This window comes from Ochotona curzoniae, unplaced genomic scaffold, assembly GCF_017591425.1.
Source record: "Ochotona curzoniae isolate NIBS_2020 unplaced genomic scaffold, NIBS_Ocur_1.0 scaffold_4763, whole genome shotgun sequence".
In the NCBI taxonomy this organism is placed as follows: Eukaryota; Metazoa; Chordata; class Mammalia; order Lagomorpha; family Ochotonidae; genus Ochotona; species Ochotona curzoniae.
Window position 1 is genome coordinate 4,113,912 of NW_024467123.1, and position 13,542 is coordinate 4,127,453.

At 48.8% G+C, this 13,542-nt stretch overlaps 1 protein-coding gene across 1 annotated transcript in view; it reads left to right on the plus strand.

Moving 5' to 3' along the window:
• ANTXRL (ANTXR like) overlaps window positions 1–7,256 on the plus strand; it is a 42,199-nt gene extending 34,943 nt beyond the window's left edge. The window contains exon 17 of the mRNA XM_040970390.1: window positions 6,891–7,256. Within this exon, the coding sequence (XP_040826324.1) occupies window positions 6,891–7,229 (339 nt within the window). The 3' untranslated portion in view covers window positions 7,230–7,256. The remainder of the gene's footprint in view (window positions 1–6,890) is intronic.
• Window positions 7,257–13,542: the final 6,286 nt, after the last annotated feature.

The window sequence follows — 13,542 nt, forward strand, 5'->3', positions numbered from 1 at the left end:
CTGGAACAAATGGGCTGAGTGAGGTTGAGCTATATCCTCCTTCCCATCTTCAAGTTCAGGACACGAAGAAACTCCACAACTGAAGCAGCTCTAAGGAGTGCTAGGTCATGCTACCGTGAAGCTTAGGAATGGTCAATTGAGCCTGTGCATCCAGGTGAACAAGAGCTCCTGAGGGCCAGGCCCACCTGCCTACAGCCTGCACCTCATGGCTATTGCCTACTACAATGTCAGGGTGGAGAGGGATGGCTCTGTCTCCTACATCAGGGCTAGGGATCTCCCATGTCACTACATGTGTCTCCTCTCCGTATTTAGCGGACAAATGTTGGAGATGGGGGCTCCACCTCTTGTCCCTACCCATCTCCTGCCTTCCCATTTGGGAGAAGCAATTGTCTGCTGTGTTCCCATCTGCCTCAACCTCACTCTCTCAACACCTGGAAAGATGACCACCTTAGCTTCATCGAAGGAAAGACACAGATCTCCCTTCACCTGTTCCAACCTGTATCTTAGCATGAGCCTTGAGGGTTTCCTTATTGAAATTTTGGAAATGTTTTATTCTGTTGATCTTAAAGTTGTCAGAAATCTGGATTCAGGGAATTTGTAGGAGTCTCTTCCAGGGATCCAACTGCGAGTGCTTTGAGAGAAAAATCAAAACCAAAGCTGACACTTTAGAATAGCCATGGTTAAAAATCTGATGATCAGAAATTAACAAGAAAGTGTGGATACTTCTGTGGCAGACAGCATCATAACCAGAATCATGGCCTTTATGTATCAACTCTATGGCACTCATATCAGCACCACATCTATACGAATGGAGCCTGGATATTTAGGACTGTTTGATTATGCGATAATCTTCCCCATATAATAAACCTTATTTATTTACCTAGCTCCGTAAGACCTGTTACCTCTTTTGAGCTACTCCGAGGCCCCCTTGGAAAATCTCAAAGTCAACTGAAGCTTAAAAATACTTGATTTAGAGCTTTGATCCTGTCAAAGAAGGAAGCCTGTCAAAGATGCCAAATATTTAAAACCCTGGAGGAAGATAGGATCACATGTGGCTGGCCTTGTGGCATAGCAAAGTAAGCCACTGCCTGTGACACTAGCATCTCTTAGGGTCACCAGTTCGAATCCTGGCTGCTCCGCTTCTGAATCAGCTCCCTGATAACGCACCTGAGAAAGAGGCAAAGGTTGGCTCGGGTGCTTGGGCCCTGCACCTATCAGATGGAGCTACGGCCCCTGGCTTTGGCCTAGCCGGCTCCAAGTGTGGTAGCCAGTAGATGGATGATCTCTCTCTCTCTGTCTCTGTCTCTCTCTCTCTCTCTCCTATTGCTCTGCCTTTCAAATAATTTTGGGGTAAAAATAAACAGAATCACAAGTCACTGTGAAAATAGTGAATGTAACAGTCACTCACTTAACCAGAGTGACAACTAAAATACTTCAAACTTAAATAGTCTTGGCTCTTGCAAGGTTGCATTTCACTAAATAATCTGGAACATGAAGCATACATAGATTTTTGCTTTCATAGGTCACTTACCTAAAGATTTGGGGCGGGAGGGGGGGAGAGAAGAAAAAAAGAAAACAGACAGACAAACAAAAGACCTTGCAATGTGATTGCTTCTCATATGGGAAACCCATTTAGGTATCTGGATGTCAACTCCAATGAAAAGTTACTTGGATTTAATTAGCTATCGGAGGAGGGTGTCTGACGCTGTGTATGAACACTCAGTTACAGAAGTAAACCAGCAAATTGCTACCTTGAGCAGAAGAACGGCTGGCTCTCGGAGAAAGCAGACACCTAGGGACACTGATTCAGTGCAACAATTCATCAGGGAAAGCCCAATCCACAAGGCTGGGTTACCCCGAGGAGGACCCTGCTCCTCCAGGGCACTCTAGCTGGGCGTGGTCCCAGGAAGGACAGCTTACAGAGCTGACTCAGATGGGCAGGCAGGGGCGGGGAAGGGAGGGGAACCCACCAGTAAAACAGAAATGGAAACAGGAAAAGCTGCAATTCAGAAGGTGGTTACAAATTTAAAGACACAGACTTCACAATTAAAGTGAAAAATGTCTGGCAGGGATTGGCATTGTAATACAGCAGATTTACCTCCCTACTGCTTGAAAGATTGCTGTGCCACAAGGGTGCCAGTTCTTATTCCAGCTGCTCCACTTCCCATCCTGCTCCCTGCTAGTGAAAATCTGGGAAAGCATCGGAAGATGGCTCAAATGCTTAGGCCCCTGCAGCCGCTTGGCAGACCCAGATGAAGCTCCTGGTTTCAGACAAGCCCAGCCTTGGCCCAAGCCACTGCAGCCTTGGGGTGTGTGAGCCAGCTGATAGAAGTCTCTCCTTCCTTCCTTTTTTTTTTTTTTTTTTAGATTTTTTTTTTTTTTTTTTTTTTTTTTATTATTGGAAAGGCAGATATACAGTGAGGAGAGACAGAGAGGAAGATCTTCCATCCGATGATTCATTCCCTAAGTGAGCGCAACGGCCGATGCTATGCCAGTCCGAAGCCAGGAGCCTCTTCCGGGTCTCCCACGCGGGTGCAGGGTCCCAAAGCTTTGGGCCGTCCTCAACTGCTCTCCGGAGCCACAAGCGGGGAGCTGGAAGGGAAGCGGGGCTGCCGGGATTAGAACCGGCGCCCATGTGGGATCCCGGGCGTGCAAGGCGAGGACCTTAACCACTGCGCCACCGCGCCGGGCCCCTCTCCTTCCTTCTTTTCCCCCAATAACTCTGCCTTTGAAATAAATAATTCTTTTTTGTAATAAATCTTTTTTAAGAAAAGATTTCTTTTTATTGCAAAGTCAGATATACAGAGAGGAGGAGAGACAGAGAGGAAGATCTTTCGTCCAATGATTCACTCCCCAAGTGACCGTAACGACCAGTGCTATGCCGATCCAGAGCCAGGAGCCAGGAATTTCTCCAGGTCTCCCACACAGGTGCAGGGTCCCAAGGCTTTGGGTCGTCTTCCACTGCTTTCCCAGGCCACAAGCAGGAAGCTGGATGGGATGTGGGGCTGCCGGGACTAGAATTGGCACCCATATGGGATCCAGGAGCATTCAAGGCGAGAACTTTTGCCGCTAAGCCATTGCACCAGACCTGAAACAAACAATTTTTTTTTTAAATTGCCATTTTAAAAATTAAGAACAAATCATTATTCTAAGCAAATCTTCCAAGTTTTAACACAGTAGATTGATTCTGGTTTTGAATAAGTGAACAGAGAAATTTTTCAATGTAATAAAGTACCTATTTATAAACAGACTTAAATAATTTGAAACGGCTTCTCCAAGAATACTGAAACATGCCTAGCAATCAGTGTGTCAGCATTGCAACTTCCTTAATAACGGCTCAAGGCATTGGTATCTCTGCCTTATCTTAATACAGCTTGCACTTGAAGTTGCATGAATAGTTCCTTTGTAAGCATTATCCCACTTAACACCCAATGTCTTCCCTGCAAGTATACCTAGATGAATTATGAAAACAGATTATTAGGCAAGTATAATCACCCTGTCAAAATGTAACCCTGCCAATTAAATTGCTGTGCTTGATCAACGGCAGTGGTCACCGCGTTGCTCTGTCCTAAGTATAACTTGGCCTTGTCGCCAACCTAGGCAAAAAACAACAACAAAAAAGTCTGCTTTCAATTGTGAATGGCTTCATTTTTTTAATGTATCCAACTTGAAGGGCAACTTAGGTACCAAAGATTTACTTAAGCTGTGTTTACCGATGTTTGTGTTTTAGCTAACTGGTTGAGTTATGTAAAGAAAAAACAATCTTCAGATGGCTTGGAATTTTTTGTTGTTTACTTGCTGGCTGCTCTGCCTAAGGCGTGTGGGCAGGAAAAAGTCCTGGAGGGGAATCAGTTTGAAAAGGGCATTTGCAGTAGTCTGCCTGTTCCATAGCGAAGAGGCAGATGAAGGAATTTCTGGGTCAGACAGAAGGGTATTTTGTTATTGCTCTGAGCTCAAGATTTTAGTAATCACAGTATGGGCTTTTTTTTTTTAGGCATGAGATTTTTATTTATTTACTGAGGTTTTTCAGTTAGGCACTGTACAAGCTTGATTTGCATTAGCTTGTATTTAAAATGTTATTATTTAAAGTTAAAATATTTCATGAAATTTCATTTTGTTGTATTCAGTTTCTTTAAAAAAAAATTATGATACATTTCCACAGGCTCTGGGATTTCCTTACCCATTCCCAAAATTCCCTCCCCCCACCCTCTGATTTCCCCCATATTATAATAGTATAGACCTCCATAAGCAGTCAAAAGTCCATCATTCTGCTATTTAAGTGTATCCTGACATTGCTGGTACAGACAGTGTCAGAGCCCAGCATCCTATTGTCAAGATATATTTAACGTTTTCATTGGGAATCCATCTTTTTTTAATATATATAACACACACTCGTTTGATTTGAAATATTGATTAGAAATATTTACATAGTTGTTTTGTTGTGCCCAGATATTGTGATCCCCAGAAAATCATCAGGAGCCTAAAGTCAATGCAAATACGTGAAGGCAGTTTATTCAAACTAACCTAGCCTTCCAGCCCAGCAGGACGGGGGAGCAGTAGTGACCGCCACCGTGGCGCCTGAAGGAGGAAAAGCTGCAACAGAAAGGGCAGAAGGTCCGAAAAAAGGAGGGGCTGAGGTCCAACAGCACAGAGTTCTTACACATTTCAGGCCAATTCCATATAATTATACAGTCGTGATTGGTCAGTTTTAACTGTTAACTTTTAAAAAGAGCAAGTTCGCAGGCTTCTATTTGTGGGTTTGAAACAAGCAACTTTCAAAAAGTACAAACTGATGGGCTATAGGGCAGTGGGTCTAATGTAACACCAGGGGCCTCCATCCTGAGGAGTGTTCTGCCTACGTGACCTGCCAGGTGTCCTGCCGGGTGTCACATAGACTGTCAGGCCTGGAGTTCACACAGCTCCTGGCCAAGCAAGTAGGCAGAATCACAAAAGCAGGAAACACTTAGGTTCTTCAGTTTCTTTTCAGATTATTATTTCAGTTTTTTTTTTTTTTTTACTTGAGTTCCTAGTCACTTAGCCTAAATGTATATTTTTCTAAAGGGATGATTCTTTAGGTTACTGGTTGCCATGGAGAAGCTATAATATAGCCTTGAATCCAGAAGCATTTTCTTTCCTTTCCCAGGGTATAATAAGGTCATGATGACAACAATGTTCTAGAGCGTCCACAGTTCACCTGTGGTGTTCTTTGGCATTTGACAGTTGCAGCAGCATCTGATCATAATAAGAGAGTAAGTTTATAGAAAATGGAAGTAGACGATGCTTTGTTCTAGTGCAAGGCAGTTTTGAAACCCAAGTGCAGGAGGATCTTGGAAAAGCTCATAGAAAGTATACGCCATGGGGGGAAAAAAAACAGTAAATCAATTTCAAATTTTTTTTGTGCCAAATCTAATCCCATTTTTTCCATGATGCTTTTGAAATATCCCCATGTAAGTGGGTTTTTGTGTGTGTGTTATGCAATGTGGGGGGGGGGGGTCTTCATTGCATTCCCTATGCATCATAGGGGGGAAAAAAAATCCCACAAGTCATGTGAATGTTTTGTGAGGGCCCGAGGCAGGTGTGTGGCTCTGACAACTGCTCCTGGCATAGATTTTCTTGATACCTGGTGACTAGACTAGCCCCGGGAGGTCTGGCCTGTGACCACGGTCTCCCAGCTGCTTACAAGTTGCCCAGTGTGTGTCCTAGAGGGTGATCTTGCTTGCTCATAACCCATACCAACATTGAGAGGCCTTGGGAGATGGTGGTGGCCACCCTCGCAAAGTGGCCAGCCATGCCCCAGCGTTTTGAGTGCTGAAATTGGCTCTTGGGGGGAACATTTAGAAAAACAAAGAGGGAATGAAAATGCTGAGGCATTCACAGACACAGTCACAGTGACACAAGCGAGCTCACATCAGCCTTCAAATCAGGCATGTCAGGGAAAACAAGATGCTCAACAGGGCGTGCAAAAGCAGGCAGGACAACACCACAAAGGACATGAGTGACATCCTCGCAGACACGAACGCACGCTGTGGGCAAACAGAGCACTCCAAGCAGAAGGGTGTTTACCCTGCTATCAGGAAGGATACAAATGATTACTCTTATAGACCTGTGCAGACCCCAAAGGGAGTCAGCAGGGATCCTCTTTGAGGGGAAGAGAGAGGCCCTGCCAGGACAGACAGCATTGAGTCAAGGAAACAACACAAAGCGCTTCAAGGTTTCCTCCAAAGGTGATTGGCTGGCATCCTGTTTCTAGGTGGCAGGTAGGTTAACCTTAGCAACAGCAAGAAAGATGACAGGTCTGTGGTGGAGCAGTAGGGCACTGCCATGGGACTAAATGTCCTCACCCTAGAAAGTTAAGGTTATGTGTAAAGGGAAAGGCTGAAGGCCAACACGAGCAAGACTGCTCAAGCTGAGGCAATAATCCCTGGCCACCAGAGACCAATGATGAGGTTATTCGAGGATCAGAGGCAAGGATGGTGTGAGCCCAAAACTAAACAGACCCTACGTGGGCAGATGTCCTTACAGAAGGATGTTGAAGGGGAGAGGTTTAAAAAGGACCGCCTCTCCTGCATCTGCAGAGCTGCAGCCATTTGCTGGATGGCTTTCCAGTGGCCCTGGTGCAAGGCTACAGTGCTGGTAGAGTCTTTTGTGATGACTATCAGACTTATGCATGCGACAACCCACACTCACCACCTTCCAACTCTGTTGATTTCATTATTATTTGTTTTTAGTTAGGGCTTAATGCAAGTGATTTGATTGGACATTGCGAGATCCTCCCCAAAGTGCACCTTGCGCGTCCTGAGACCGCGACCCCTTTGAGCCATACAGCAGCAGCCTTCTGGTCCCATCAGTTCCCTGGATGCCCGGTGACCTCCTTTCTCCCTTCCATACAGAGAAGATGTCCCAAATTGGCTCTGGTGAACCCTCGCTGTGGACCCGTGCCCTGCGGCTCTAGGGTCTGCCTTCGACCCAGTAGGGAGTGCTTCCACGTGGCACCACAACCATGCAACCCCAGGATCTGCCTCCAGGCCAGCCAGGACTGCATCCGCATCCCCCAGGCACCCTGCAGCCCAAGAATCTGCCTCGGCCCCAGCCAGAGCCTACTGCAGTGCTGCAGGCTCCCAACCAGGTACTCCAGCTCGCTCTCCAGGACTCTGCCACTGCTTTCTCCTATTAAGCGGAAATCCCTTTGTCTATCCCGATCCCAGCCCCGGCGCCCATGCTCTAAATGACCCCAAAACCTAAGATTAAGAGATTTTTATTTGCATACACATTGAGTCTTGGTTTGTAGTCAACAACAGATGGCATTTGTTGCTAACCTGCAAAAATGGAGACATGCTCCCACTATGCAAGATAAATTTATGTTAAACCTGCCTGGACAGGATCCCTGGGTATTATGTGGGTTGGTGCCACTTTCCAACAATCCTGTTACCAAGGCCTGGGACACTGGAGGAACATGCTCCAAGTTTTTGAAGAAACAATGCCCAAAGCATCTTTGAAACCTGTATTGCCTCCATTTTTTTTTTTTTTTTTTGCAAAGACAAAACTAAGCTCCGTATGTTTTTTTTTTGGGCCTCCTGTGTCCCTAGATCCTATCTTTTTTGATACCCAAATCCCAGGTGGGTCAGAGGAGGTGGCAAGGGCCTTTGGAGAAGGCATACTTCTCTTTCCTGACACCCCATGACATTCCCAAGCACAGGAGGGATCCAGGACATCCTGAGTATCGCCCAAGAAGCCATGGCCCCCACATGCATGACTTGTACATGTTTGTGTGGCTTCAGTATGTGTGAGACCCAGAGCAGTGTGTGAGCCAGGCGTGGGCATATGAACAGGATTGTCTCCATGACTGTGACCCGAGTTGCTCAGCCATCCCCAGTCCACCTTGAGAGCCAATAATAGGGCTTTCCACCTTCCCATCTCTTTGAAGATTGCATCTTTAATGCATATTAGATACATTTCTGCAAGGGATCTACAGGTAGACACATTCCCCCCTATTCACATACACCAGTGTCCAGTCCATAGCATTGGTTGGATAGCGATGACCATGCTGTCCCCTGGGTTCCCGAAGAAAGTCTCTTAGGCACAACAACAGGACTTGAGAGGAAACATGGAGTGGACCAGCTGAGAGGCAGGGGCCAGGTCAGAACTCACAAATCTAGGACAAGCCACAGGGCACAGCCTCGGTCAGCCAGAAGAAGAATGGACAGCTTGAAGAGTGATCCTTCAGTAGGAAGATGTTCCTAAAACCTCACCAACGCAGGGACGCCACAGTGGTAACAAGGTGAGCCACCAGGCCAGAGGACAGCAGGTGCAGTGGAGGTACTGGGCTGGGCCCAACGTCTTCTGAGCCCAGCCCAAGGCTCTGTGCTGTTCCCTAGACTGTCCTGAGGGCCTGAGTATCCCCTCCCACTACCTGGAATCAGGGGAGATTGCAGCCAGGACCTCCAGGGTGCAACTGGGGCCAGAGGGGGCTGGGGGCAGGATCACAAGTGAGCCTCAGGCAGCTGTCGCTCTTCCTGATTTAGTGCCCCTGGCCCATGTGCCTCTGAGGCAGCAGAAGTCATCTCCCTCACCTGCATTCCATGAGAGAAACCTGCTCGCTTCCTCCTCGGTCGAATTAGGAAGCCCCAGCTCTGAGAATCCACAAGTGCCAGCCCAGAGTTCCCCTGCTTTTAAGGGCATGAACCAGAAGTCATTGTGGAGAAGCTGCCTGCAGAGCATGCTGGGAACCCTCCCCCAGAGCAGGACCTGCTGTGGGGGCTGGGTAGGAAGAGTGTCTACCTGCCTGCCTGCTAAGACAATGCTGAGCCTAAAGGTAACCCATGACCCCAGAGACTGGCACTCGATCCCAACTCGCTCACACATGGGGCCTGGCTCCTTTTCTTTGTGCCACGTGCTCAGGGTCAAACATCAGACCATGTGAAAGGAGCCAGAGGCACCTGAGCTGGGTCCCTGGATGTCCCTGAGCAGGTTGGCACCCACACCTGTAACCAGAACCTCAACACTCAGCACAGCTTCTTTATGCCATGTTCAGCTTCTTTGTGTTTAAAGAAGACACTTAAGGCAAGGAATGGGATGGGTGTAGAATCACAGGCTCATGAGAACAGACCTGGTGCCTAAAGGATTAATATATTTCCTTCTCCCACCCTGCTCCCAGCCCACAGTGACTGGGGCAGCTGATACCATGACTCCTCTGTGGTTGACAAGCATCTGAGGGGTTCCAGCAGAGTCAACAGGAAGTCCTCACATTCGATGCCTACATCCAGGATTCCCAGGGCAAACCTAGGATTCCCATTGAAGAAAAGTTACAAGGCAGGGGCGGGGAGGAGGGAGGCAAACAAAACCCCGTGGTGTCTAGCTAGAGATGTCTAGCACGGAGATTTGAGGTCCAGGAGAACTTGATCTGACAATGACATTAAAATGAGCGCATATGAATGTCCAAACAGGCAGGACTAAAATTACACCAACCTCAGGCATAATCAGAGAGGGATTCTCCAAAGGATAAAGGCATTTATGTGCAAGAGACAGGACACTGCAAGGGGACCTCACAGGCCTGGGGTGCCATGCGTGTCAACAAGGGCATTGTACGTATACGGAAGAGGAAGAGGAAGAGTATATGTTGGGCACTTGGAGGCCAAGTACACTGGTCTTGGAGATCAGAGGCAGGAGCAGGAGTCAGCTTGCTGGTGGAGGTGCTTTACTGGGTGACAGTTCCTCCCAGAGCATCCTGCCCAAGTCACTGCATTCAAAGATCAACCTTGGCACGGAAATCCATGCAGAGCACAGGCTGCACCTAGGAGGGGACTACAACACGGTCATGGAAAATGGTACTAAAAGGTACATTTATTTTGTGCAAAAAAAGTGGGGGGCATCCTTGTTGGGGACAGCACAATGATGTATGAGGCTAATCCTCTGCCCAGGGGCTTATGTCCTAGCAGCTGCACTTCCAGTTCAGCTCCCTGCTTATGGACTGGGAAGGCAAGGAAGGATGACCCAAAAGCTTGGGTCCCTGAACCCATGGCAGAGACCCGGAAGACGACCCTGGCTCTCAGCTTTGGATCAGCTCAGCTCTGTCCAATGCGGCTAACCAGTGATGGAAGATCTTATGTCTTTATCTTTTCTCTCTGTGTGTAAAATCTGTCTTTCAAATAAAAGTAAACATCTTTTTCTAAAAAGTGAAATCTTTGAACATGAGGAAGTCTTCAAACATTTATGGGAAAAAACTGTGAATTTCAATTTAGGGTGGGATAAACATGTTTATTTCTACTCTTTTTCTTTCTTTCTTTCTTTCCTTCCTTTTTTCTTTTTTAAAGATTTATTGATTTGTTTGCAAGGCAGAGTTAGAGGGAGACACAAAGATCTTCCATCCACTGGTATACTCTAAGTGGCCACAGCCAGGGCTGGGCCAGGATGAAGCCAGGAGCCAAAAACTTCATCTGGGTTTCCCACTTGGGTGGCAGGGGCCCAAGCAGTTAGGCTGTTTTCCCTTGCACACTAGTAGGGAGTTTTCTAGGCACGTTAATAGAGAGCTGGACCAGAAATGGAGCAGCTGGGACTTGAATCGGGGTGCCGGCATCATAAGTGGTGGCTTAAAGTGCTGCGCCATACTGGCCCCACATCATATCCTTTTTAAAAACTCTTATTCATTTAAAAGGTAGAGTCACGAGTAGAGAGTGACAAAAATCTGTTGGTTCACTTCCTGGATATCCATGGCAGCCAGGACTGACTGGCACGCAGAGGCCAGGAGCACAGAACTCAACCAAGGAGTCTCACATCGGTGGCAGGAACCCAAGGTCGTGGGCTGTCACTGCCGCTTCCCAAGCTGCATGTCAGCAGGAAGCTGGATCAGAAGCAGAGGTAGACCTTAAACCCAGACACAGTCAAGGCATGCAGATGCCCTAAGAGGTGTCAGATGGAGACACTGTACCCAATGCTGTCCTGCATTCCATCTCTCCAGGAAGGTTCTGAACCACACACGGAAGGAGAAGTGTCACTTAGAGAAAGTTCTCACCTGAGCCAGGCAAGCAGGCACCTCCCTCTCTGTGTGCTCTCGGCCTATTGGGAACAGCATCTTGGCATCACCAGCTTCCACAGTCACACAGCACGCACAGCTGATGGGAAAAGGGCACGATTTGAAAAGCAGCAAAGTGGTCCAGGTCACAGTAGCTGCTACTCCACACGGCGCTGGCATTCCTTATGGGCACTAACTTGTGTTCTGGCAGCAGGGTAGACCCCGGGGCATTGCTTAGTTTCTTGTGTTCTGGGTGTCACTCCAAGGGAATCACAAAGGAACAAATTTGGGAAACTAAGGGCAGAAGATCCAGGTCAGGGCTCCCCGAGGCATGGAGCCAGCATGGCAAAAACGGACCCATCTTGCCCAGTCTGAGGATAATGTCCTGAGCCCACCTCTCCCCAGGCCTCCCACCACCCTCAGTGCATGTCAACCCAACCCCTCTCTTGGTAGGTTCCTGGTCTTCTAACTCCACCCTGGCTGAGCCAGGCTGTGGGTTCTGCAAACACAGGGCTCACTGGATACTGGCCCTAGCAACAGCCCACAGGCCTTCCCCAGCGTACTCAGATCAGACCGCTCTGTCCCTGGCATTTCAGCTAGAAGTAGCCATACCTTGAACACTACCAGCCCCATTTCTGCACCACACTTAGTGCAGAGACGAGGGCACAGCAAGCTACGTGCCCTCCACAGGCCCCAGGCCCCATGTGCATTCTCCTGCCTACCACACCGCCCGGCCTCCCAGTCACACACACCTGTGGTTCTGCAGAGCCCAGGGGAAGCTGGTTTCCTGAGAACAGCCTCCCCCAGCAGCACAGGTGCCAGGTGCCATCAGACCCCTGCAGAGTGCACTCCAAACAGCAACCTCTGCTTCTCTGCAAAGCACCTCCACCTCGGAAGGCAGTCTACCTTCAGTCCTGTGTGCAGCAGGGTGTGGCACGAGTCACAGGTGTTATGGGGAACTCAGAACCCACAGGAGCTCACCAGACTGGTTCCTGAGTTCCCGCCATCTTAACTGTCCCACATGCTCCCCTAGGACCCACATTTTGCTGGGAAAGGCACAAGACTCTTCGCTGAGTGTACACAGTCTGTGGGCTCGGCCAACCCATTCCTGCAGGAGCCACCAGATGGCCTTAGGGCTGCTCTGAGCTCAGGGCTCAGGTGTGGAAGTCCCACCGATGCCCAGGAGAGAAGACTGGTCCAAGAGGGGCCTGGAGACATTGAGGGAAGCAGAAGAGACCAGAAGGAATGTCCAAGAGTACAAAGAAAAAAAGAGAGCTTCACTGATCCCGGCTACTCCAGCTATTTCACCCCTCCCCAGCTGCTTCACCCCTCCCAGCTACTTCATCATCCACATGCCCAGAGGCAGCTATGGCCTTGCCCTGAGATAGACAACGCCCCTTTGTGCTGTGCACCTGGCACTCAGGTAGTGCCTGCTTGTCCAGGGTGTGGCTGCTGCTTTGCCTCCATTGCCTGGCCCCGCTCCATGCCTGCACCTGCAGATGGAGCAGCCTGTGGATGCTGTGTGTGTTACAGCAGAGAGCCCTGGGCGCTGTGAGTTTGGGTCAGGGGCCACTTGTCATCTGTGTTGACCTCAACAGCAGAGACTCCCAGAAGGAGATGAACTGGGGAGGAGCAGAGCGGCCCCGCAATGGAACGCAGGGAGGACGTTAGAGGACCCTGCGAGGGAGGGTCACGTTCAATGTTTCCCAATCATCACTGGCCACATAGGTTCGTAGTGGACGGTAGTCCCAGGGTGAACTGACAGTGGTTGAGCACGCATCCTCTGAGAAGCATTTTTAGTGTGGCCTGCTAAGCAAGGTCATGCTTAGCAGAGTTGCTGTGGCCAAGCCCCTGGGCCCGCAGACCCTTCCTGCAGGCCCTCGCCATGGCTCCCTTCCTCCTCTGCTGTCTCCCTACCTACCTTCCTCTCTCCCTTCCTCCCTCCCTCCTCTCCTTCCTTCCTTTCTTTTCTTCTTCCCCTACCTTTTTTTAACTTCCTTTATCTCTCTTACATCGTCTCTGTTTTTTCCTTCCTCCCTTTTCTCCTTTTTTGTCTCTTTTTTTTTTTTCTATTCTCACAGCAATTCTGTTTTTCTTCTGAGCATTTTCACCCTTACATGGATTTGATTTTCATTTTGGATTTGGAAAACATCAACCCATCCTGGAGCTATGCTATGCTGGAGGCTACAGGAGCCTTGGGGGAGGAAAGAGAGAGAGATGCTGTGCTTCAGGCCTGGATCTCCCAAACTCTGATTCTCTCTACCCCATCACCCAGTGACTCTGTCAGGGCACAGGTGGGAGGCACTCTGCTTCTAGCAGTAGCTCCCCAAACTGCAGCAGCAGCTGTTGAATAGGAAATGGGCCATGTTGGGTGAAAGAATGCCTGGGTGCTCCTGGGTCCCCTGTGAAACACAGGGAGGAGCCCTGGAGAAACCCCCATGCCCGCCACACATACTCCCACACCTCTTCCCCACTCCCCACACCTTCCTTGCCTGTGGGTACAGCTATCTCTGTGACCCACTTTACACACCAGC